This window comes from Durio zibethinus, chromosome 5 (genome assembly GCF_047325235.1).
Source record: "Durio zibethinus cultivar Kanyao isolate XHJ-2024 chromosome 5, ASM4732523v1, whole genome shotgun sequence".
Taxonomy (NCBI): Eukaryota; Viridiplantae; Streptophyta; class Magnoliopsida; order Malvales; family Malvaceae; genus Durio; species Durio zibethinus.
This window is the reverse complement of record NC_143166.1, coordinates 381,531-408,680: the sequence shown is the minus strand read 5'-3', so window position 1 is coordinate 408,680 and position 27,150 is coordinate 381,531. Positions and strand designations below refer to the sequence as shown.

The window sequence follows — 27,150 nt, the reverse complement described above, 5'->3', positions numbered from 1 at the left end:
TTTAAGAGTTCAGTTACATATGAGAAAGGTTATAGCACTCCCATATGCCCATCCGAAGGATGGTACCATATTATTTTAAATTTATCCTAGAGTCTTGATTATAATGGTTTTAAGTTTTTATGTTAAATATTGGAAATAAGTCATAAGATTCTTCCATCAATCTGGTAGAATTCTTAAAATTATTTTCTCACCTTAAGAGTATTCAAGAATCCCATTTGATTTCTTGAAGAGGCTCTGTCATTGGGAAAAAGGTTTATTTATTATTCTTTTTTTGTAAAAAATATATCTAATTATTCCACCATTTGGGCCAAATTAGAAATATTTTTTCTTTCAAACTTTCTAAATTTTTCACAATTTGAGCATATTTAAAAATTCTCTTTATTTTTTTTTTAGTTTTTTGTTGGATTTCTAAATTTTCTACCATTTGGGTCAATTTAAAAATATATTTTTTAAAATTTCTAAATTTTTCACAATTTGGACCTATTTAGAATTTCTTTTTCTTTTTTTTGAAAGGAAAATAATATGACAATTATTTTTTTATTGAAATTTCATTTAAATTTTTTCACCATTTGGAACAAATTTTAAAAAAATTCTCACCTAAAGATTTCTTAGGAATTTACCATTTAAAATTATTAAGAATCTTATCATTTGATAATTATTAAATATTTTCAACCAAAAATTTTATTTCTTCTTTTGTTTTGTTCGAAAATAAATATTAATTATTGTTATTGAAATTTTATCTAAATTATTCCACAATTTGGGACAAATTTAGATAAAATTTCTCACCTATGAATTTCTTAAAAATTTACCATTTGAAATTTCTAAAAATTTCATCATTAGATAATTATTATTTATTCTAAAAAAATATATATTTTTTATTTTTTATTTTTTTAAAATTTAATCATGCAAAAATACTGAAAAACAAACACATAAATAAATAAAATACCAAAAAAAAAATTAGCTTAACTTAGCGGCTGAAATTTGGCTCGGCTTGAGACAGAAACAACGGCTCGAAAGTACGGCTCAAAGGGCAGCTCGACTCAGCTGGAATGGATTGACTGAAACATAGGTTGGTAGGCGAGTCACGATTAGATTAAATTGGTCTAAATAGAAATGCGTGGATCCTGGGGATTTTTTAACACTAAAACGATATCATTTTACGATGATATAAAAGGTTAAATCTTGGCTTTTTACTAGATCTCCTTTTTTCCCTCTCTCTCTTCTCCTTATTTTTCTCTCCCTTTATCTCTACAAACCTAGAATCTGATTGAATATTTCACCAAAAATTGGAAAAATACGCCAGAAACTAGAAAATATTGTCGAAAAAGATGAATCTTATCGAAAAAGTTCATCGAAATTAGAAATTTCCAAAAAATTTTCAGAAAAAAATTGCCAAAAATTTTAAAAAAAATTCCTAAAAATTCGAGGATTGCTTTAGCTCTTCTAAACACTTTTTTTTTTGCTTCTATTTTTTGTGTTTTCAATCTGTTCCTCTGTATGGGCATTTTTAGGCTGTGATGAGAAGAGTTTCTGATCAATTCTGATTCTCTCTTTGATTGGGATTTAGTATTATCCAAAAAGATGGGATTTATCTTTTTAAAGATTAAATCTTTCTACAATTACACCAGCCCCTAAATTCACAGCAAATTTTTTTTCTTTTTTTATTATTTTTTAACCTTTTTTATTTTAATCTTTATCTAAGAAAAATTGATAAATAAAATGGATAAACAATAAAAAAAAGAGCAAATTCAGAATAAACCAATAACTCTCAGGCTTGATCATTGACTCCATTCTGGGCCTGAACCAAATTTGGTGTCTACATACATTACTATCAACCCTTTTGCTATTTCGTATGAATTGTAGAACCTCTTATTCCTTTATGCCTAAGTCATATATATGTAAGCTCCCTAAGCTAGCATTAATAATATTGAATCAAACACCTTTCTTTTTAGCCAATGTATTGCCCATGATACTCTTCTTCCCATTTTTTCACCTCCCTTTACAAGTTACAAAACTGTAGAATTTGTTTCCAAGTTTCCCTTGAATATGTTTAACTAAATAAAATATGATTTTTGCTCTTCTTTTCCCATTTACAAAGCACACAACCTTTATTCACATATATCCCCCATGATAGCAGCTAATCTTTTGTAAGGAGTTTGTTAAGAGCAATTATCGAAGCAACCATAGCATCTTTAGGAATATAGAGTTTGTACCAAATAAACCTTTGCCAATCCACATTCTACTATGTCTCAATACCTCTCAAACACTAGTTGTGGAGTAACTTGTGCTTATAGTGTTCCATACAACTCCATCTTTTATTTGCATTAAGAATCTAAAAGTTATGCTCCTCAATTTAGCAATTTTTTCATGGCCTAACTATGGCTTGGTACTTTAGGAATCTCCCATATACTACATCCTTTAAGCACATAGTTGTGTGTCCATGCTATCCACAGTGATCTAGCTTCTGTGTAGATTGATCAAAGTGTTCTAATGACATAAGCTTGATTCCAAACTTCTATATCCTTAACTCTAAGCCCTCCCTTAGATGTTGGCTTATATATATCTTGCCAACTGCCTCTTGCCTGCTTTGTTATGCTCGTTTAACCTTCCTAAAAGAATCGTAGGCATAGTTACGTGATTTTCTTGATTACCAGCTTGGACAGGATGAAATGGCACCAATAGTTACGTATGTTGAATATCATAGACTAAATTAATTGTAATCTACCAGTATAAGAGCTGTGCTGGGTTACCTAGCCTTGAATTCTTAACATAATTTTCTCGATCAAAGGTGCACAATCCTTAATGGTTGGCCTGTGAGAGACCAATGGCACACCAAGATACCTGATAAGGAGGTTGCCTTGCTTAAATCACGTTTCTTACAAAATCATATCTAGTCCATCCTTGAAGCACCTGTGCAATAAAACTCACTTTTCATATCATTAAGCCATAGCCCTATAAATGAGTAAAACAATGCCAATATGTTCTATATACCACTAATAGATTGCAAATTCCCTTTTGTAAAGATAAGCAAATCATCCACAAAGCTCAAGTGTGTCAATTGGATCCTCTTACACTTTGGGTGATAAGAAAAGACACCATAAATAGCATTAATATCTAATAGTCTAGATAGAACATTCATAACATAACAAACAGGTAAGGAGACATTGGGTCCCTTTGCCACACTCCTCTTGCTCCTTTGAAATACCATACTAAGCCTTCATTAAGAGACAAGGAAAACCTTGGTGTGGTAAGGTAGCACTTAATCCAACCTACAACCCTTCTAGGAAACCTCATAACTTCCAACACTTAAAATTTTATTATTTATTAGTTTATTATAGTAAAATTTTTTATTATATTAAATTGAATAACAATAAAATTATTTTATAATTTTTGAATAAAAAATCAAAAGAAAAAAGAAAAACCTTCTAAACACAAAAGTCTTCCAATCTTTACAAACTTAAATAGAAAAATTATTCAATGAGCTGAGGTCAATGGTCCTTAGAGGTTTCTACTTGTCCAAAGGTAAAAATGAAAAAAAGAAAAACTTTAATCGGACACTAGAGGTAAAAATAAAGAAAAAAAAATTAGGTGGATCTCCTAAACTCTAAACCATAAATCTTAAATCCAAAATTAAAACATCCAAACGTATGAGTTGTGACCAATCCAATTGACTTCTGTTCGAGGGTTGAATCTCCTCGCATTGGAGGTACGACACATGAAATCCAAACTGACTCTTAGAAGCCTTGAAAGTGGGAAAATGTACACTCCAGCGTGAAGTACATGGATATATGCATGCCATTGATCCTTTTCCAGTCATGCAAACTCTATGGTATGGATCCTAGTTAAATTATACTAAATAATATAATATACCTTCTCCTTAAATTAGGAAACATCTAAACAAGGCACTTTCAGGAGCTTATTTTTAATTATAGGATGCTAATAAAATTAAGCTTCCAATAGCACGAGAAACGTGTTCCCATCCATCATCTAAGCTGCGGGTCCGATATGAATTTTTTTTTTTAATTTATTTGGAAGTATTAGGTAAAGAGAGGGAATTAGGCTATGATAAGGGAAAGATGATATGCGTGATTCAACCCTCGTTGCCATTTGTGTTTTTTCCCTCAAAAAATTAATAGAGATATACGTAGTATGAATGCCAACATTTGATGAACAAAAGATATATTTTTTTTAATAATATGTAAAAAAAAATAAAAATATCGTTTATAATTTAAATTTGATAGATATTTATTCAATAATAAAAGTTTTATCAAAATTGTTATTAAAAGTACTTATCTAAAAAATATAGTAAAATTTATTTTTATTTTCAAAATTTACACACTTAATCTATGTAACAAGACTTTTTAATTTATTAGTTTTATTTTTTTATTTTAATTTTTATTTAATTATTTTTAATAAAAAAACTTCACAAAATTTACTTAAAAAATTTCATCCAAATCTTTTCCACTAACTTTTATATAATCCACATCTATAATAACAACATCCTTTCATTTCTTTTGCCATTTAATTTATATCTTTTATTAATTAGTAATATCACCTTCATTGTACGTAGTTAGGGAAAGGGAGAGCAAAATACTGCAAATTAAGTTGCCTGCCTCCAAAATTAGCGAAGGCAGCTAGCATTGCATGCTACCATTTACCAACAATTTAACCTACAAAAAAAAAAATTATTCAATTTTTTTTTTCATTTCCTGATAGAAGCCAACAAACCTCAAAATATTAACACGTGGACTGATGAAATTTACTTTGGACCTTTTGTATTTGTAGCAGCAGTTCTTTGGGTTTTTTTTTTTTTTTTTTTGGGTAGAGATGAAGATTGGTGAATATTGTATAAAGTTAAAGGTATCACAAACCCAGCCACATCAGCTGCAAATACATACATAAAATAAATAAAGAATACACAAACTAGAGTCAGCATTAACAAAAGAATGCAGACAGCTGCTTTTGCGACTTGCGTGCCGAAGCATCAACACAGAATATAGAGCAAAAAAACTGCTATGTTTCTGCCCTTTCTCATTTTGTTCATCTTTCTTTATAAGCAACATCATAATATGTCCTCTTTATTTATTTTTAGATATTTATATTTCTACTTTCCGTATCAATTTTTGTTTTATTTTTACTTTTTTAATTAGCAATGATAATCATAAAACATTAATATCTTGCAAAAGAATATACAATTTTAATATAGAATACATTAAATTAAATTTGTCTTAATTTTTTGTAATAAAATAAAAAGTGGATAAATATTTTAAGATATGAAGAGTATTTAAAATTGCTAAATAATACATCTCCCAAATAAACTATTGGAGATATTCACAATACAATCGGAGCATTTTACTATAATATTACAATTAACAAATCATAATCAATAATCATGTAGGGATTCATCAATTAAAAGTGTGAGTCCTACCTAATTTTTTTATGAACTCTATACAATATTGAATTACGATTGATTAATTGAACTATAATAATTATAGATGATATGCTCCCAAATATAATACTTTGAAAAAATGCAACTGCAACATTTTCTAATTTGTAAACTAAAAAAAATTAAAAAAACCATTTCATATTGGAGAAGGCATTAAAAGGTTATTGAAGTAATATATACTAATCCTAATATGAATTATCATATATAGCTTAGCTCTTATGATGAAAGAACAAATATATATATATATATATAGGGCTTATATTTAATGCATTACTACTATATAAATTTTATACATTTAATCGAATGATACTACCTCATTAATAAGATGAATTAAATGATACTATCTTATTAATAAGTAAGTGTTTTTTAAAAAATATTAATTTTTTATATATTTCTTTTAAGAGTTAATATTTATTCATTAATGAGATGCTATATAAATTTTATATATTTAATCAAATGATATTACCTCATTAATAAGATAAATCAATGATACCACCTTATTAATAAGTAAGTGTTTTTAAAAAAATATTAATTTTTTATATATTTCTTTTAAGAGTTAATATTTATTTATTAATGAGATGCTATCATTTGATTTAATGATAATATATTACTAATAATATATAAAATTTATACGCTAACAATGCATCAATGTAAATTTATATATATTCATATGACATAAAATATTAGTATTGAATTGATTTAGGGTTTCAATTTAGGGTTACACCTATAGGCACACTATATATAGGATATGGAATATCCTCGAAATAAACCTAGCTAACATGGCCTAACTAAAAATGATATGTAATAGCCTAGTAGAACTACGTCAATCAATATGTAAATTAATACTTTCTAGTCCTTTCAAGTAAATGTGCTACTCCCGAATTCCTATTCCTTGATATAGAATCAATCCAAACGGGCGTCTTTACTAGAGAATTTAACAAATGCCAGGCATATTTTTCCAACAGCAAGAACCCAAGGCCCGATTAAGGTTCGCCGTTGCAGCGGGGGCTGGTGAAACGTTTTGTCCAGCGTAAAGCACCATATTACCGTCTCTCATACCACCAGACGATGACCCATTAGACATACGAGTGGTCTTGGTGTACCACTCTGGTAGTGGTGTCGATGAGGGGAAATTGTTGAGTAAGCTGAGCAAGTCCTCGTCCATGGAATTCATCCTTTCTATGCTTTCATCACTTGATTTCACCCCTGTTGTATTTGAGAAAATTAAATGAGCTGAAATGTAAGTTGAATTATATGCATATCATCTTAGCTTTAGCCAAAACCGAAGACCATGACGACTTACCCTTTGACGGCTGAGAAGAGCTAAAATGATCCCATTGCTTTTCAACAGCGCACTTATTATCGTCATCTTCCCCTTCCTCCTCCACATTAACTGAGTCCATAACGTCTTCCCCTTTATCAATCACTTGTGGAAATTCTTCGCATTCTTGTCTCTCATTACGAGACAAAGAACTAGACTCCACCAAGAGTGCATCCAACAAGCCACTACTTCCCTTAGGTTCACAGTAATTGTTTGTGTTGCTTGAAACTGCAACCACACAAGCACTGCCAATGCTTGGGTAAAGAGAAGTAGGACTAGGAGTACTTGTTGGTTGTTGTGGTGTTTGAGATGAAGGAAGCTCCGCTTTCAACCCTGGAACGAAGTCGATTGGCTCAGTTTGAGCGCCCATTAGCAATGAACTAAAGCTTAAAGTTTGCTCAAAAGTTCCGGAATTGAAGTGGAATGATGGCGCTGGTAATTGGGAGGTTATGTTTTGGTTATACAAATTTGAGGATGATGATACAAATGGAAAACTATGGGACAGAGGAGGAACCAAACCACCGTTATTGCTACTGCTAGTACAAAGGTTGGAGTAAAATGAAGGGATGGCTTTATTCTGTCGAGCTGATGAGGAAATCATGGAATCTAACAAAGAGAAATATGAAATATAATCGTGCTCATTTTTACCCTGGGAAGAGTAAAGGAAATTAGATGATAATGAAGAAGAGCTAGATCGCTTTCGTCCTTCATATTGTTGAATTTGTTGCTCTTCCTGCTGTTGTTGGAGAACAAGTCCAGCGACTTCATCTCGTACTTGATGAGGGTAAATGGGTAGCCCAGCTCTTTGGTGTCTCTTCATTCTTGTATTCCAGTAATTCTTGATCTCATTGTCAGTTCTGCCAGGTAACTTTAGGAAACAAAAAGATGAAGTATGAGAGGGACTAAGGAGGCTTGGGAGAGAGAGATATGAGAGAATAATTAAAAAAAAAAGGAACAATAAGGTGGGCCTAAAGAACTATTTACGCCATTTATATTAAAAGGAAAAGGAAAATGTCATGGTGTGTATATAAGGTAGCAGCCATGGTGTGTGTATAAGGTAACAATCACCATCAAATGATAATAAATTAAAGGATAGAGGGGAGAAATAATGGAGATGCAAATCGATGAAAAACATATATAGAAAACAACAATACTCTTTAAGAGATCACATGAACGGAGAATACCAATAGGGAAATAGTACTCTTTAGTAGCCGATATATATCCCTCTATATATGATCAATGCATGCAAATAGATATTAGACATACCTGGGCGGCCATACGAGCCCATTTGTTGCCAAGTTTAGCGTGAAGTTCGATTATGATCTTCTCTTCTTCCGGAGAAAAGAAACCTTTCTTGAGATTAGGCCTCAAATGATTAGCCCATCTCAACCTACAACTCTTCCCACACCTCATCAACCCCGAATTCTTCTGCACAGCATTCCAATTCCCTTCTCCGTGCTTCTTCACGTACTCCATCAAGATGGCATCCTCGGCAGTGGTCCATGGGCCCTTTTTAAAACCATGGGTACTCATCCTATGCGACCCTACACCGGCGCCGTTGCTCTTCATGGAGATGGGTGTTTGGCCTAGGCCTGGTAAAACCATTATCAGGCTATGATCAGCGTCAGCTACCACCAAGGGAATTAAGCGAGAAGAGAAAAAAATAATTAATCAAGAATGTTTATAATTATTGCCTATATATTTGATATGGCTTGGTTTGTTTTTGTTTGAACTTTAAACTTTAAACAAATAGAAGAGGAAAAATAATTAATCAAGAATTGAGGGCTTAATCGCTTTACGTAATTATGAGTAGTGTGTGTTGTTTTTGGATTTGATGAAGCTAGCTACAGCAGCTGTTGCTTTGAGGAATAAATCAATTAAAGCACAGAGAATAGAGGGAAAGGGAGGGAGGGAGAGCTATGTTTGTAATTGTATGTTGGAGAGTTCTCTCCTCTCTCAAGTCTCAAGGCGTGGCGAGAGAAAGGCATGAGAGAGAGAGAAATTACCTATTCTTGTATTTGTCTGTGCTTATCATTCTTTTTCTTTCTGACTTTGTGTTTGTGTCGTGTTTTCCTTAAATTAAGGAAAAAAAAAAGAAATTGTAGATTTAGAGTGAGAAGAAAAAAAAGGAGATGTAGAGAGAGAAGCATTGGTGGAATGGGTTGGGGTGGGGGCCAGATCAGATCAGACCAGACCAGACAGATTAGAGAAAATCCAGAAGCAGCCCCAGAAAGGACATGGCACAAAGCATATAAGGGTTTTGAGGCTTCGCAGAATGCTGATTGCCGAGTTGATTAGGCATTGACGAGTGACGACACAACAGACAAACACAAGCATTGTCTGTTTGTCCATTATCTATTGTCCATTGTTCATTGCCGTTTGTGTGAGCTTTCATTTCGCTCCGCTTTGCATGCTTTGCTCTACGTCCTAACTAAAGGCGCGTTTTCTTTTTCTATTTTCTCTCCTTTTCACGATTCTTCTTCTGGATCCATGATTATTATTTTATTTGTTTTTTTTCTTTTTCTATATTCTTTTTTCCTTAATTCATTTCTCACCAAAAATATTTAAAGATTATGGCAATGTGTGCGTGTATATATATATATATATATATATATATATATATAGGAGTAATCAATTTATACAATAAAAAATAAAAAAAAATTTATATATTTTTTAATTCTTAATTTTAATAGATCAAATAGATGAGAGATATAAGTAAAAATAAAAAAAATGGTTTAATCTCTACTTTTAGATATATTGAAATCAATTATTAAAAAAAGTAAAATTAGATTGTAACTCGTATAATGTGTGAATTAATTTATCTATTTAATTTGAAGTTATGATTATAAAATAATATTAAAATTTAAACAAACATATGAACAAAATATAAAGTTATTATTCAAAAGTATTAAATTCCATATTTTTTGAATTTTTTAAGTGGAATTGAATGATCAGCGTTTCCTATACTATTTCTTAATTTTGTATAATTGTCAAATTTAAACTTGAAAATGATGCGTTTAAATTTACAAAATGATTAAGAGTCTTGAAAAATAGACACTTTCCTTAACTTAAGGATATAAATTGAATAATGTTTAAAAATATAATGAAGTACAAATTAGTTAAATTATCATTCAAAATTAAAAATATATAATTTTATCTTCACTTTAATTATTTTTTTATACTAAAATATTTTGTCTTTGATGAAAAAATTTCTTATATTACTGTAGACACTCATTTTTTGATAAGCTTCAAAATAGATAATAAATAAAAGATAAATAATAAAAAAATAAAAACAGAGTTTTAATCCTAGTAAAATGCTAGGATTAAGACTTTAAAATTTGAAATTGGGATCAACACGGATGGGTTTTTGAAAAAACAAGGATAAATGGATTAAAAGATATGGGAAGTTTGATTTTCAAATCCCATTCAACCTTGTACCCAATCCTATATAAACCTCGTCAATCACAAGAACAGATACACAGAAAAAAGAGGGAGAAAATAGGAGTAATCAGAATCAAAAAAATTTTTAGAAGGTTCCTAGGGAATTTGTGGTTTTAATTGGTTTTTTTTGGAGTTTTTTAAAGTTTTTTGGAAATTTTCTAAAAAGAATTCGTTGATATTTTTTAAAAAAAAATTCAAATTTTTTGGTGACTTTCCGGCAAAAAATCCAACTTTCGACAGTAAAACTGAAAAATCGATAATTTTTCAATGACAAACGATGATCGAAAATTGTCTAGAGTGAGAAGCAACAGAGGTAGAGAGAGAAATGGGGGAAGCGTTTGAGGAAAAGAAATTTTTTATGCCTTTTATACCAACGTATAAATGACATCATTTTGAGAAATCAATACTGGGTAGGATCCACGCATCACCCAAAGTTTGACGTAACCTGCAGCATATCGACCCACTTACTTGCTTCATTTAGCCCTGTTGAGTTGCTAAGCTGAGCCACACATTGAGCCATTTTAGTCACGACTATCTTTGGAGCCACATCCCAATCGAGCTTAGCCGAGCCGTGCCAAAGTTTTTTTTTTCATTCAATTTTATTACTTATTTATTTATTTATTTATTATTATTATTATTTATTGATTAAATTGAAATAATTTATTTAATTAATTAAACATCCTTAAATTTTCAGTGATTTTTTTAAAATAAAAACTTCAAAAAATATATATTTTCAAAAAAAAATATTTTTGAGGAAAATTTAAAAGTATCAATTTTCCTTAAAAAATAAAAACTTTAAAAAATATTTTTGAGGAAAAGTTGAAAGCATCAATTTTCCTTGAAAATAAAAACTTCAAAAAAATATTTTTGAGGAAAAGTTGAAAGTATCAATTTTTCTTGAAAATAAAATTTTCAAAAAAAGTATTTTTGAGTAAAAGTTGAAAGTATCAATTTTCCTTGAAAATGAAATTAAAAAAAAAAGCATTTTTAAAGAAAAGTTGAAAACATTAATTTTTCTTGAAAATAAAATTGTCTAAAAAACTTTTTTTAAAAAAAGTTAAAAGTATCAATTTTTCTTGAAAATAAAAATCTCAAAAAGGGATTTTTGAGAAAAAGTTGAAAGTATCAATTTTTCTTGAAAATAAAATTTTCAAAAAAGAAGTATTTTTAAGGAAAAGTTAAAAATATCAATTTTCTTTGAAAATAGAAATGTCAAAATGCTTTAAAAAAAAGTTGAAAGTATCAAATTTTTTTTGTATAAAAGCATGAGTTTTCTTTCTTATAAAACAACATAATAAAAAATGATCTCTATCAAAAGTTAAAGCATTATTCCTTTTTTTCTTTTCCTTTGAAAAATTTTTAATATTAAATAATCTGATGACGAAGCCTTTGTAGGAGAAACAGTAGTTTTTTTGTATACTCTTGAGGTGAGAAAATTTTTTTAATTTTTTACCAAAAGTATTAGAGTCAATTAAGAATAATTTCTAATAATTAATACTTGGTAAAGTTTTTTAAGCTTAATGGATAACACGAAATCGAGCTGATACCATCTTTCAATGGGTATTGTGGGGGTGCTATAACCTTTCTCACATGTAACCATACTTTTAGACCTAGTTTTGGTTTCGCAGACATTGAATCTACCTTTTAAAGATACCTAAGTCAAACTTAGTATTTCTTTTTAAAAAGGGATAGATTTAGTCGGGTGAACAATCATACCTAAACAAAAGATTGGTGGTGATTCCTTAAGTCAATATCTAGCAATATGTCCATGGATCTAGATATTATGACAGTTTGACAACTCTATTAGGGATCAAACCAATAATCAAGCCAATAAATAAATTTGTGTTATCCAAAAAGCCTAATAAAATTGAATTCTTTGTAAGGATTTTTTTTGCTAACTATGTCATTCATATGCTTGTGCATAATATGAGCTCTATACCCAAGCTATGTCCCTCTAAGAGGGAGTAAAGTACCTATGCTTTCATGAGATTTTAATGCCTTCACAGTGGCTAGCAAAATACTCTCACTCAAATTAAACCTTTTTCGCTTGCAGCCTATAATGGGTGGGGATTTGGATGCTTTACCAGTCTATGATGAATGATGATGTAAGGAGCAATTTGGAAACCTTTAGACTTTAACCTTGAACCACATATAGTGAACTTTAGAAGTGCCTAACCTATAGATAAAGCCATTTCCCTTCCTTTAGAATTGACCAAAAGCATATGATTCATTCGTTTTATTATGTATGATGTTTTAATTTATTTAGTTATTTATTTGTTTATCTCTCTTTATTTGGTGTACTAACCTATTCTCTTATTCATTTTTGCATGATTCATGCTCATATCATAAAGTTGTATAAAGAAGATTTGCTTCAAAAATAGTCTTCAACAAAGAGTTTTTCATGGACTCCACAGAATGATTAGTCTGCTCTTCATCTGTATTAGCTCCTTGTGAATCACCAAATAAGGTAAAGGTTCAGTAAAAAAAATAAACAAAAATAAAGAGATTGTCTACCAATCAGCTATGCTTCTACCTTGTCTCAAGAAACATTCATCTTCTTCAAACAAAACCATCTAGAGGATTTGGTTGACATATAGAAGAAGATGAGTCCATCAAGACAAGAAAAGTTTTACCAGAGACATGGACATATAGCACACCTTCTTGCAGTGAATGTTAAGAATAAACTAATTAGAGCTATAATGCAATGAAATTGATATGACACCAACCATTGAAGAATATTCGACTTTGTTGTATCTGCACCTCAAGGCCCTTGACAAGATATATGTCAAAAAATACAAATCAAGATTCTGTAAAAATCTAAACCATCTTATGGGGATAAACAAGAAGATTGTAGATTCTCAGACAAAAAAGAAACAAGAATAGGTTTGCTTACCATGGAAGTTCTTTCATGATTTCCTAGTACAACATGCCAACGAAGAGTAGGGGTTAGACGTGTTTGCCTTAGCCATATACGGAATCGTGATGTTTTTTTAAGGTTTTAGGTTATATTAAAATAGCAGTGGTTGACTTTTTCAAAAGCGTGATCAATAGTTATAATCCTTCAATGGTGATATTGGCAAAGACTATCAGATCATTGAGTTACTGTCACCAAAATGGAGGGCATTTTACAGGCTGTATATAACTATTGTATCTATAAAGGAAAAGCCACTTTGAGTGTAAAAAAAGTGCATTCTTAAAGCTTTATTTCTTCAATCAAGCTCCAATCAAAGAATTATGTGAAAGTGAGTGGCCAGAATAAAAGTTTAAAAAAGACTGGATAGCTTTCTTACAAAAGCTGATGAGCACTAAGGTGAGATGTTAGTCCTATGGATGAATCATGAACCCATGCTATATTAGTGCTATATTAGTGTAGAGACAAAACCGTGGTTCCACTTTTGGGTTTATGATGGGCAACAAGTTATACACCACTTCCAGTGAGAAGATAGTTTAGGGTAGAACAGTTCACCTCTATGACATATAGACTTCATTATTCAGATTTTTTTTACAGTGAACCAAAAGTATTTCAGAAGATGAATGATGTGATCAAAGCATTAAAAAACCCCTACAGGGTTAGTTCTGGACCTTTTACTAATAAAGTGACTCATAGATACTTGGTCTGAGAGCAAGACAAGGATAAGAAATGGTATTCACTCCTGAAAGTTTTCAACAACCAACAGGAGAAATGCTTGAAGAAATGCCACAAAAAACAGAGATTGTGAAAAAAGAGTTCGAGATAAAAAAAGATAAGCTAAAGTAAGAAATCTAAAAACTTCAAGAGGAAAAGAATCAATGGAAAGATGGAGCTAAAAAACATAAAGTCAAAGTTTGTAAGATTGTTAGAGAACGTGATACAGTTGTTAAAGACCTAACGGAGCTACACCAAGAACATAAGAGGTTGTATGTGAAGGTAAAGGCCAAGAAGATAACAATTACTGAGCTGACTGATTAGAATGAGTGACTAAAGCAAGAATATGCTGAATTAAAGGAAGAAAGTACCTAAGTGCAAATAAAAAATAATATGCTAAATAGTTACATAAGCAAGTTGTGACAAAGGTTGAATGAATAAGAAGAATATATCACTGTATTGGCCAGAGAGCATAGACAATTATTGTACCAAGTATAGTGTGGTAAAAGGGAAAACTTGAGAAGACAGAGGTATATTGAGTACTTAACAACCTAAATTAGCAAAAAGGTGTGTAAGGCAAGAAAATGGTCGAAGTGACAGAAGCACTGAAGCAAGTGGTGGCCTCAATAGGGAAACATGGATAGCATTTTGCTAAACTTCATTGAAGAAGCGAGAGATCAATATGAGCAGATTAAGCGATTCTATGATTATAATTCTGGGATGATAAGTTCTATGTAAATAAAGTTCTTTGGAATAAATAAAATCTTTTGGCTGAACACTGTTTTAAGGTAAATGTTTTTGCATGTATGCATTATCATTCATTGTATTTTCATTCATCACATTTAACAAAATAACCATCTTAGGTTTTCATGAGATAGTCATATAAACTTGCTAATTCTGAGATATGGTATTAAAGGTTTAAGAATAGCTCAACCGTCGACAAATTCAAGCCAACCTGCACATCACCCATATAATACTCGATCATAAGCAAGGTAAATGAAATAGGAACAAAATACCCATAAGGACAAGATTGAGAAGGCTTAGGAAGAGGTAAAAGAAGAGTTGACAAAGATGATGAAAATTTTGAAAAAACTAGATAAGGGTAAGATAGTAGAAGAAACCCCTAATCTGAATGAAAGACAAGATATTGTAGATCCTTTATACCCTCATGGGTTCGATCCAAACCAAGGTTAATCTTCTTTGGAAACATAAGCCCTACACATACCATTTTCTAGAGCATATGTTTACACCTATCCTGAAGTGCCATATTGCAATTACACTAACTCCACCTTTGAGGTAAAGATAGTAAACCCAATTGAGGTCTCCGATTTCAATAACCTTAAGAAGAAAGAAAGGTTGAAAGCAAAAACTTCTAAGGTAATAGAAGAGTCAAGCTCCTAACAAAAAATGAATATTTTGGAGGAGAGAGTTCAAGCCATTAAGGGTATGAATTATTTTGGCTCTATGGACATAGCCCAATTATGTTTAGTTTTAGATATGGTCATCCCATCGAAGTTTAAAGTCTCTAAATTTGAAAAATACGATGGAACTAAATGCCCAGTAACCCACGTTGCCATGTGTTGCAGTAAAATAGCTATCCATACTCATGACGAGAAACTATTGATGCATGTCTTTCAAGATAACCTTACAAGCTTCGCAATAATATGGTATGTGCAGTTGGATCATGCCCATATCTAATCCTGGAATGATGTGGTAAAAGTATTTGTAACCCAATATAAACACATAATGGATTTAGCACCTGGCCGTCTCTCCTTACAAAGTATGAAAAAAAAAACCATAGAAAGTTTCAAGCAATACACCTAGAGATTGAGAGATGTTGCCTCTTAAGTCCAACCACATCTCATAAAAAAAGAGGTAACAATGCTTTTTGTCAGTTCTTTTAAGTCTCCCTATTATGAAAGATTAATAGGAAATGCTATGAAAAATTTTACCGACATGGTAATATCAGACGAGATGATTGAAAATGTCATTAAAATGACAAATTAGATGAAGGAAAAATGACCCATGCAAAGAAAAATGGTCCACCTAAGAAGAAATAAAGAGAAACTCATGCTATGAGTTATGAGGGCCAACAGTTCAGAGGTTATGTTCCTTTTTATAACCAACCTATCTATCCAGCCTACGTAATCGTTACCCACTACCCATATCAACCATCATACTGACAAATTTACTGACAGCTCTTTAACCACAACCACCCACTCACATATACAATTCATCCGCCATACCTTAAGCAAGATTTACCCCTAAACAAAATACCTAGCCAAGCAATTCAAAAGGGTCATAAAATAATCAAGCAAAGGTTACATTTGACTCGATCCTTATGTCTTATGCAAACCTACTCCTACAGCTCATGGAGAAAAATTTAGTAGCCCATGTCCCTATAGATCCTGTGAAACCACATTTCCCTAAATGGTATGACCCAAATGCTTATTATAATTACCACTATAGGGTCACAGGCCATTCCACTGAGAATTGCCTCTCTTTGAAACATAAGGTGCAAAACTTAATAAAAAAGGGTCAGATAAGCTTTGAAGAAAAATGGGCACCTAATGTCAATAGAAATCCTTTGCCAACCCATACTAGGGCAACAATTAATATCATACATAAGGATCAAGCTAGCTAGATAAAAAAAAAAAAGTAGATGAGATCAGCACCCCTCTAGCTAAAATGTTTGATGCCTTGTTTGAGGTAGAGATGTTATACCTAGTAAACCCACGTACCTACCATGAAGAATATAATCCAACCCACAAGTGTAAATACCATAAGGGAGCTATGGAGCATTCGATAAAAAATTATGACCAGCTTCTCCAAATGTTATAATAATTGATGGATTCATTCCAAATCGAGTTTTACGAAGATGAGGAAGGCTCAAGAAATGTAGAGATATCCACCAACGAATAAGTTTCAAAGCTCACCCTGAAACCAATAACAATATATTACAAAAAGCCAAAGCTAGTAGAGAGTCAACCCACCTCTAAATCGGTTATAACTTTCAAAATTCCTAGTCCTTTCTCATACCAAAGTAATCAAGTGGTACCATGAAAATATAACTATGATGTTGTAACGACAGGTTCAAATGAAATAGATATGTCAAGCAATTTTGATTTGGAAAATATAATCGGGGTAGGTGGCATGACTAAAAGTGGAAAGTGTTACTCTCTAGAAATGTTAGAAAAGGCCAAGAAGGAGAAAGTAAAAGTTGGAGAGGAAAAAGGGAATAGGAAAGATCCTATGGCAGCACCAAGTTAGGAGTACTAGAAACCCATTTTTGAAAAGGAGGCTTGTAAGTTCTTGAAGTTAATTAAATATAACGAGTATAGTATGGTGGAACAGTTGAACAAAATTCCAGTTAGGATCTTATTTTTATCACTGTTGTTGAATTCAGAGCCTCACTGTAATGCTTTATTAAAGGTTTTAAATCAGGCATACATATCCCATAATGTATTTGTGAAATACGTAGATAACCTTGTAGGGAATCTGATGGCCTAAACTATATTACTTTTAATGATGATGAGATCCCTCAAGAAGGTAGAGAAAGTACTAAAGCTCTTCATATTACAGTTAGATGTAAAAGCCATACAATGACAAAGGTTCTTACTGACAATGGCTCCACAATTAATGTGATGCCTATGTCCACCCTGGCTAGGCTACCCGTCGACATGTCTTACATGAGAACTAGCCACATAGTTGTTAGAGCTTTTGATGGAGCTAGATTAAATATGGTAGGAGATATTAAAATACAACTACAGATCGGGCCATGTAATTTTAATGTCAAGTTTCCAGTGATAGATATTTCACCAGCATATAGCTGTTTTATTAGGGAGGCCATGAATCCACATGGCGGGCGTTGTCCTATCCTCGTTGCACCAAAAAATAAAGTTCATTATCGAGCGAAAGCTAGTGTGTGTGTTAAGAGAAAAAGATCTACTTGTGACCTAGCTACAAATACCCCATATGTAAAAGCCATAGATGAAGCTGTAAAGTGTTTTTATAAATCCTTTAAGCTTGTTAATGCAACTTATGTTAGAAAAAGATCTAGGTTATATACACCAAAATTGTCAGCCGCTACCAAAATGGTTGTTAAGTAGATGATTGGGAAATGATGGCATCCCGAAAGAGGATTAGGAAAGAATTAACAGAGAATTTGAAAGCTACCAGCTGTGATCAACAACTAATAGAGGTTTGGCTTGGGGTATACGCCTATAAAGATGATAAGGAGAAGCTAATTGAAAGCAAGAAAGAGAAGAAGATGGCTAAATTTAAAGAACAAGAGCTATAGTAAAAAAAAATGATTATTCGCTATCTTTATGATACCTTCCGATTAGGGGGATGTATTTATCTTGGAGATGATAACTGGGATGTAGGGTTGGAAAAACTCTTTTCTAAACTTACCATTCAAATGGTGGAAGAGAAGGCATTTGATAGTCAAGATAAAGAGCTGTTGGTGTATCTAACTCCGTAAGGTTCAAAGTTGGAGAATTGGGAGATCATAGAGCTGCCTATTGTCTTTGAATCTTTTCAAAAGTAATGTAATGAATAAAATTCCTATATTTCTGCCCAAAAGTACTATGATGCTTTCATGTATGGGCCATTCATTCATTTCAATAATAGGATCAATGTGATGCATTCTCATTTCTTCTTTTCATTCTTTAATTTCATTCTATACATCTTGCCAACATTTCTCCTTTCTCACTTACTCTCATGTACCTAAACAATAAATATGAAGATAATCATGATAGTAACCTAGGGTTTTACTTTAAAAATCCAATATATACTAGTAAACTTGATCATGAAAGGGATTCAGATAATGACACTTTACCTCCTGACCTAGTGAAATTGGTAGAACAAGAGAAAAAATCAATTGAACCTCACCGAAAAAATATAAAATTAATAAATTTGAGAGATGATAATAATAAAAAAGAAGTTAAAATAGGCACATCATTCCCTTTAATGATAAGTAGAGGTTAAAAGAGTTGCTTTGTGAATACGTTGATGTCTTTGCATAGTCTTACCAAGACATGTCTGGACTTAATACTAAAATAGTGGAGCATAAGCTATCTTTAAAGCCAGAATGTAAGCCAATGCAATAGAAATTAAGACAAATGCAGCTTGAAATACTATTAAAAATCAAGAAGAAGTGAAGAAATAGTTTGATACAGGTTTTTTAGAGATGGCTAAGTATCTAGAATGCATAACGAACATAGTCCCAGTACCAAAAAAAGATGGAAAAGTTCGGATGTGTGTCGACTACTGGGATTTGAATAAGGCAAGCCCAAAAGATAACTTTTTCTTGCTTCATATTGACACTTAAGTAGACAATACATCCAAATACTCCATATTTTCTTTTATGGATGGATTTTTTAGGTATAATCAAATTAGGATGGCTAAGCATGACATGAAAAAAACTACATTTGTCACTATGTGGGGAACTTTTTGTTACAAAGTAATGCCTTTTGGGTTGAAAAATGCTAAGGCTACTCATCAAAGAGCTATGGTAACTCTTTTCCATGACATGATGCATAAAAAAATAAAAGTGTACATGGATGACATGATTGCAAAGTCTAGAGAAGGAGAAAATCATGTTGCCAACCTTAGAAAATTATTTAAGAGGTTGAAAAAATTTTAGCTAAAGTTGAACCCATTAAAATACACATTCAAGGCTAAGTCAGGGAAACTATTGGGTTTTATAGTCAGTGAAAGAGGAATAGAGATTGATCCTGATAAGATTTGGGCCATCCAAGACTTATCACTTCCATGCACACTAAAAAAGGTACAAGGTTTTTTGGGAAGATTGAATTATGTATCTCAATTCATTTTTTAGCTCACTCTTAAATGTGATCATATTTTCAAACTCTTCTGTAAACATAGCTTTGGCAAATTGGATGATGAATGTCAAAAAGCTTTTGATAAGGTCAAAAAGTATCTATCAAATCCACCTATACTAGTACCACCTATTCTAAAAAGACTATTGATTCTATATTTAACCATGAACGAAAGCTCAATGAGATGTGTACTGGGGCAACAGGATGAGACAAGTAGGAAAAAGTAAGCCATCTACTATTTAAGTAACAAATTCATTGACTATGAGCCAAAGTATTTTTTATTGGAAAAAATGTATTGTGCCTTAGCTTGGATGACTCGTCGGCTTAGGCAATATATGCTATACCATACCATATGGCTTATAGCAAAATTGTATCCCCTCAAATACATTTTTAAAAAATCTTTTTTATCTAGAAGAATCACTCGATGGCAGGTAATGCTTTTTGAATATGACATCGTCTACCTAACTCAGAAAGCAATCAAAGAAAGCGCTATAACTGAATTTTTAACAGAACGAGCTGTTGATGATTATGACCCAATAAAGCTTAATTTCTTGAATAAAGACCTAACGGTTGTTTCCCAAGTTGATGAGGAAGAATCTACTGAGCAGTCTTGGAAGTTGTACTTTGATGGAGCTGTAAATGCTTTAGGACATGAGATTAGGGCAATCTTGATATCTCCTAAAGGGAATTATATCCCTATCATAGTAAGATTGAACTTCAATTACACTAATAATGTAGCTGAATATGAAGCCTGTGTTATGGGCTTACAAGCTACAATTGAAAAAAAATCAAAGTACTAAAAGCTTATGGAGACCAGCCTTGGTTATTTACTAGTTAATAGGAGAATGGGAAACAAAGAATGCAAAGCTAATAAAATACCACAAGTGTGTCACTGACTTGGTTAAATAGTTTAAACAGATTCAATTTGAACATCTATCTAGAGAAGATAATCAAATTGCTGATGCCTTAGCCACATTGGCAACTATGATCAAAGTAAAGATAAATATTGAAATTCAACTAATAAAGCTTGATGTGAGAAAATTCCCAGTGCATTGTTCAAATGTCAAAGAGAAGGTTGATGGGAAGCCTTAATATCACAACATTTTACAGTATCTAAAGAATCAAGAATATCTAGAGTATGCTATTGAAAATGACAAAAGGATCATTAAGAGATTAGCTATGGGATTCTTCCTTGATGGGAATATTTTGTATAAGAGGAATCGAGATTTAGTTCTCTTGAGATGTGTGAATGTAACGAAGCATGAAAGATCATAGAAGAAGTTCATGATGGAATTGTGGAGCTCATGCAAATGGACACATGATGGTAAGACAAATTATGAGGTTAGGGTATTACTGGTCAACCATAAAAAGTGATTGCATAAATTATGCTAGAAAATGCCATAAGTGCCAAATCTACATAGATAAAATACATGCCCCTCCAAATGCTCTACATGTTATAACACTTCCATGGCCATTTTTTATGTGGGGCATGGATGTTATCGGACCTATCACGTTAAAGGCTTCAAATGGACATAGGTTCATTTTTGTGATGATTGACTATTTCACCACATGGGTTAAAACTACATCGTATGCCAATGTGACATGGTTGATGATGTGTAAGTTCATTAAGAAAGAAGTAATATACAGATATGGGCTTCTAAAAAGAACTATCTTAGATAATGCCAAAATCTTAATAGCAAGATGATGAAAGAGATATATGCCCAGTTTAAGATCAAGCATCACAACTCAATACCTTATTATTCGAAAATGAATGAGGCAGTAGAAGCAGTAAATAAGAATATTAAAAAGATTTTTGAAAAAATGATCGAGACTTATAAAGATTGGTATAAGAAGTTGCCTTTTGCTTTGCACGTTTATCAGACATCAGTACATACCTCTATCGAAGTAACCCTATTTTCTTTAATCTATGGGATGGAAGCTGTATTATTAGTAGAAGTAAAAATTCCCTCTTTGAGAATCCTAAGAGAAGTCGATTTGGAAAAAGTCAAATGGATTGGAGAGCATTATGAGCAATTGAATTTTATTGAAGAGAAAAGATTGACAGCACTATATCATGGTCAGTTATACCAAAAGAGAATGATGCGGGCCTATGACAAGAAAATTTGACCCTAATGTTTTCATGAAAGAGAGTTGGTTCTGAAAAGGATTCTCCTAAGTCAATATGACAATAGAGAAAAATAGACTCCAAATTGGGAAAGTCTATATGTTGTTAAGAAAGTGTTCTCGGGAGGAGCATTAATTTTGACAAAAATGGATAGAGAAGACTTATCCAATCCAATAAAGTTAGATACTGTGAAAAAGTACTTTTCTTAACAAAAAAAAAGAGTTCAAATTAAAAACCTGTAAAGGGTGGTTTAAGTTCTAAAAAGGGGCTTAAATTGAAAACCTACAAAGAGTAGCTTGAGTTAGGAAATGATATCTAATGTGAAAACCTAAAAAGGCAGCATAGAAGTTTAAGACATTACTTTCATAGCACAAGGGGTAAGTGTGATTTGATAAACTCGAAAGGATTAAAGACTTCAGTTAGATGATTTTTAAAAAAAGCTCCAGGTTACTTTGATCATGATTATCCAATAGCCTATTTTAGCCCATCTTTGTAACTCAGTCCCATTTAATCAATAAAATCCATTTCTTTCCTGATGTCAACTCTAACCTCTTTTATTATTTTTGTTTTCTTTTATCTATTCTGTGCCTGAGTTAGAAGAAATATGCATTTGCTTTACATCTATCCTTATATTGAAATGATGATGAATGAACAAATAATGATATGAAATTTCTCTTTATTACTCTGAAAAGCTAAAAATGGCATGGGTAAGCAAAATAAAGGCAATGGAAACTTAGTGAAATAGTGATCTCAGTTTGACCAAAACTAAAATACAATGATAGTTTGATTCTTTAACTGAATATGTTCAAAAGTTAAAAGATCCATCACTGGCGTGAAAATAAAAATAGCAAAGAGCTTGAGTATCTTTTTACCATAATCAAATAAGCCTGACATCTCATAACATTTCATGTAAGCATTCCAAGAAAATTGGCATTTTGTAGCACTTCATGTACGCATGTCATTTGCTTAGAGTTGTTAAGAATGAAATGGTAGTTGTTTCAAATACAACTTGTACTAACGTATTTTGGCTTAGTCTAAACTATTTATTTTAGACTTCAGTTCAATCTAGGTCATTTTGTTTTGGGTTTTGACTCAGGTTAAATCTTTCTTGGGCTTAATCTAGATTATTCATTTTAGACTTCGATTCAGTCTAGGTGATTTTGTTTTGGGTTTCAGCTTAGGTCAAATCTTTTTTTTTAGACTTTGGTTCCACCCGGGTCATTTTGTTTTCGAATTTTGACTTATATCAAGTCCCTCTTTAGTTTAGTCCAAGTTATTCTTTTAGACTTCAGTTTCATCCAAGTCCTTTCATTTCGAATTTCGACCTATGCTAGATCCTTTTTTAGCTTAGTCCAAGTTATTCATTTCAGACTTCGGTTCAGTCCAGGTCATTTTATTTTAGTTTTTGGCTTATGTCAAATCTTTTTTTGTCTTAGTCCAAGTCATTCGTTCTAGACTTTGGTTTAGTCTAGATCATTTCGTTTTGGATTTTAACTTATGTCAGATCCTTCTTTAGCTTGCATTTCAGACTTCGGTTCATCCAGGTCATTTTGTTTTCGAATTTTGACCTATGTCAGATCTTTCTTTGACTTATTCTAAGTTATTCACTTTAGACTTCGATTCAATCTAGGTCATTTTGTTTTGGATTTTGGCTTATGTCAGATCCTTCTTTGGCTTAATCTAAGCTATTCATTTCAGAGTTTAGTTCGATCCAGGTCATTATTTTGGATTTCGGCCTACGCCAAGTCTTTTTTCAACTTAGTCCAAGTTGTTCATCTTGAGTTCCAGTTCAATCCGATTTTTTTTTTGTCTTCAGACTTCATATTAGTCTAGTTTGTTCCTTTCTTGAAAAAGGCCATGATGAGTGTCTATGTCTTTGTATAATTTTTGTTTCACAGAAAATATGCAAATAAGGGTAACTATAGACACTCATTTTTTGGTAAGCTTCAAAATAGATAACAAATAAAAGATAAATAATAAATAAATAAAAACAGAGTTTTAATCCTAGTATAATGCTAGGATTAGGACTTTAAATTTTGAAACCGGGATCAATAAGGATGGGTTTTTGAAAAAAACAAGGATAAACGGATTAAAAGATAAGGGAAGTTTGATTTTCAAATCCTATTCAACCTTGTACCCAACCCTATATAAACCTCAACAATCACAAGAATAGATACACAGAAAGGATATGGAGAAAATAAGAGTACATAATCAAGATTTTTCTGAGTTTTTTGGAAATTTTTTGGAAATTCCAGAATTTGTTGAATTTTTCAATGAAGATTCAAAATTTTTAGTGACCTTTCGGTGAAAAATCCAATTTTCGATAGTAAAACCCAAAAATTAATGATTTTTTTGATGACATTCGATGGCAAACAATGACCAAAAATCGCCTAAAGTAAGAAGCAGCAGAGGTAAAGAGAGAGAGAAAGAGAGAATGAAGCATTTGAGGAAAAGAAATTTTTTTTGCTTTTTATACCAATACGAAACGACGCTGTTTTGAGGAGTCAATAGTGGGCAAGATCTGCGCGTCACCCAATATCCAACTCGACCCATAGTGCGTCGACCCATTTACCCTCTTTAGTCAGCCCCTATTGAGCTACTGATCCGAGTCGTACACCGAGCCATTTCAGCCGCGTCTATCTTTAAAGCCACATCCCAATCGAACTCAACCGAGCTATACCAAAAGTTTTTTTTTTCATTCAGTTTTATTATTTATTTATTATTATTATTATTTCTTATTTATTTATTGATTAAATTGAAATAATTTATTTATTTAATTAAACATCCTTAAATTTTCAGTGATTTTTTCAAATAAAATATTCAAAAATATATATTTTTTCAAAAAAATATTTTTCAGAAAAAGTTGAAAGTATCTATTTTCTTTGAAAATAATTTTTTTTTTTTAAAAAGCATTTTTAAGGAAAAGTTGAAAATGTCAATTTTTCTTGAAAGTAAAATTGTCAAAAAAATATTTTTAAAGAAAAGTTAAAAGTATCAATTTTTTTTAAAAATAAAGATTTCAAAAAGGGATTTTTGAGAAAAAATTGAAAGTATCAATTTTCTCTGAAAATAAAATTTTCAAAAAAGAAGTATTTTTAAGGAAAAGTTGAAAGTATCAATTTTTCTTGTATAAAAGCATAAGTTTTCTCTATTATAAAACAACATAATAAAAAAGGATCTCTATAAAAAGTTGAAGCATTATTCTTTTTTTCTTTCCCTTTCTTGGAAAATTTTTAATATTAAATACTTCAACGATAAAGCTTCTGTGGAGACCCATACCCAACTTGCGAAGTATTGTCCGCTTTGACCCGAAGGTCTTACGGTTTTGTCCCACAAAAGGTACCTCACAAGTTTGGGATTAAGTCTCTACATATATATCATTTCTTATCCACACATCCTCCTAATGTGGGATTGGAGGCGTTACAATCTCCCCACCTTTAATGCTTGACGTCCCTGTCAAGCCGAGTCCATCCATAGGACCAAGATCACACCAGACTATCGTGTAACACTTAGTGACTCCCACGGCTCCACCGTGTAGCACTTAGTGACTCCCACGACTGCGAACTGGTGACCACTCTGATACCATTTGTGGAGATCCGCACCCAACCTACGAGGTATTGTCCGCTTTGACCCGAAGGTCTCACGATTTTGTCCCACAAAAGTCGAGTCCATCCATAGGACCAAGATCACACCAGACTATCGTGTAACACTTAGTGACTCCCACGGCTCCACCGTGTAGCACTTAGTGACTCCCACGACTGTGAACTGGTGACCGCTCTAATACCATTTGTGGAGACCCGCACCCAACCTGTGAGGTATTGTCCACTTTGACTCGAAGGTCTCACGGTTTTGTCCCACAAAAGGTGCCTCACAAGTTTGGGATTAAGTCTTTACATATATATCATTCCTTATCCACACATCCTCCTGATGTGGGATTGAGGGCGTTACAATACATTTGTGGAGACCCGCACCCAACCTGCGAGGTATTATCCGCTTTGACCCGAATGTCTCACGATTTTGTCCCACAAAAGGCACCTCACAAGTTTGGGATTAAGTCTCTACATATATATCATTTCTTATCCACACATCTTCTTGATGTGGGATTGGGGCGTTACAATCTCCCCACCTTTAATGCTTGACGTCCCTGTCAAGCCAAGTCCATCCATAGGACCAAGATCACACCAGACCATCGTGTAATACTTAGTGACTTCCACGGCTCCACCGTGTAGCAATTAGTGACTCCCACGACTACGAACTGGTGACCGCTTTGATACCATTTGTGGAGACCTACACCCAACCTGCGAGGTATTGTCTGCTTTGACCTGAAGGTCTCACGGTTTTGTCCCACAAAAGGTGCCTCACAAGTTTGAGATTAAGTCTCTACATATATATCATTCCTTATCCACACATCCTCCTGATGTGGGATTGGGGGCGTTACAGCTTTTGCAAGAGACACAGTAGTTTTCTTGTATACTCTTGACGTGAGGGAATTTTTTAAATTTTCTGTCAAAAGTATTGGAGTTAATTAAGAATAATTTTCAATAATTAATTACTTGGTAAGTTTTTTAGGCTTAATGGATAACATGAAATTGAGCTGGTACCATCTTTCAATAGGTGTTGTGGGGGTGCTATAACCTTCCTCACATATAACTATACTCTCAGACCTAGTTCTGATTTTGCAGACATTGAATCTACCTTTTAAAGATACCTAAGTCAAACTTAAGATTTATCTTTAAAAAGTGACAGATTCAGTCAAGTGACTAATCACATTAAACAAAAGATTGATGACAATTTTTGAAGTCAATATTTAGCGATAGGTTCACGGATTTAGATGTTATGACAATTACAAAATTAAAAAAATAATATTTTTTATTATATGAACAATTTGATTCAAAAAGTAAAAAGTTATAGGTACCTAGAAATAATTTTACATAAATTTTCATATGTTTTGAACATTCGATACTTAATCTTTACAAATCTTACTTTCAAAAACTTTTTAATCTTATAATTTTAATTAAAATAATGGTCAAAGTTAAAATTGAATTTATTTGACTCAAAAATTGATATAAGACAAACATAACCGGAATAATAAATGTCGTAAGTCATAAATTGCATATAAACTATTTTATAATATTGTAAATACATATATGCATAATTAATTTTTTCTTAAAAAAGTTTGCTTTTAATTTTTTATAAATTAAAAATACATACACCTAGATTTGATACCTACAAACTAAAAATTAAAATATTAATCATGACGTCATGATGTTAAAATTATATTTATATATATCCATCAATTTTATCTACACATGCACGTCAATCTAGTATTGAATTCAACGATGAATTCTA

The 27,150-nt window shown here is 32.1% G+C and overlaps 1 protein-coding gene across 2 annotated transcripts; it reads right to left on the bottom strand.

The window, feature by feature from the left end:
- Window positions 1-6,075: 6,075 nt before the first annotated feature.
- LOC111282694 (transcription factor MYB101-like) lies at window positions 6,076-9,092 on the bottom strand. Of its 2 annotated transcripts, XM_089761433.1 has the most exons (4): window positions 8,774-9,092; window positions 8,034-8,359; window positions 6,750-7,635; window positions 6,076-6,652 (listed from the first exon to the last, which is right to left on the bottom strand). In XM_089761433.1, the coding sequence occupies exons 2-4, from the start codon at window positions 8,334-8,336 to the stop codon at window positions 6,381-6,383; spliced, it is 1,461 nt and encodes a 486-aa protein (XP_089617559.1). In that variant the 5' UTR covers window positions 8,337-8,359; window positions 8,774-9,092; the 3' UTR covers window positions 6,076-6,380. The 2 variants fall into 2 exon arrangements, with proteins under 2 accessions (XP_089617559.1, XP_022726633.1); XM_022870898.2 differs by having other exon boundaries at window positions 8,034-9,085.
- Between the last annotated feature and the right edge of the window lie 18,058 nt (window positions 9,093-27,150).

Coding starts and splice junctions, on each gene's coding strand:
- LOC111282694 (XM_022870898.2), bottom strand. CDS start 8,372: ATGGTTTTACCAGGCCTAGGCCAAACACCCATCTCCATGAAGAGCAAC. Junction 7,636..8,033: donor GGGCTCGTATGGCCGCCCAG/GTATGTCTAATA, acceptor TGTTTCCTAAAG/TTACCTGGCAGAACTGACAA. Junction 6,653..6,749: donor CTCTTCTCAGCCGTCAAAGG/GTAAGTCGTCAT, acceptor CAAATACAACAG/GGGTGAAATCAAGTGATGAA.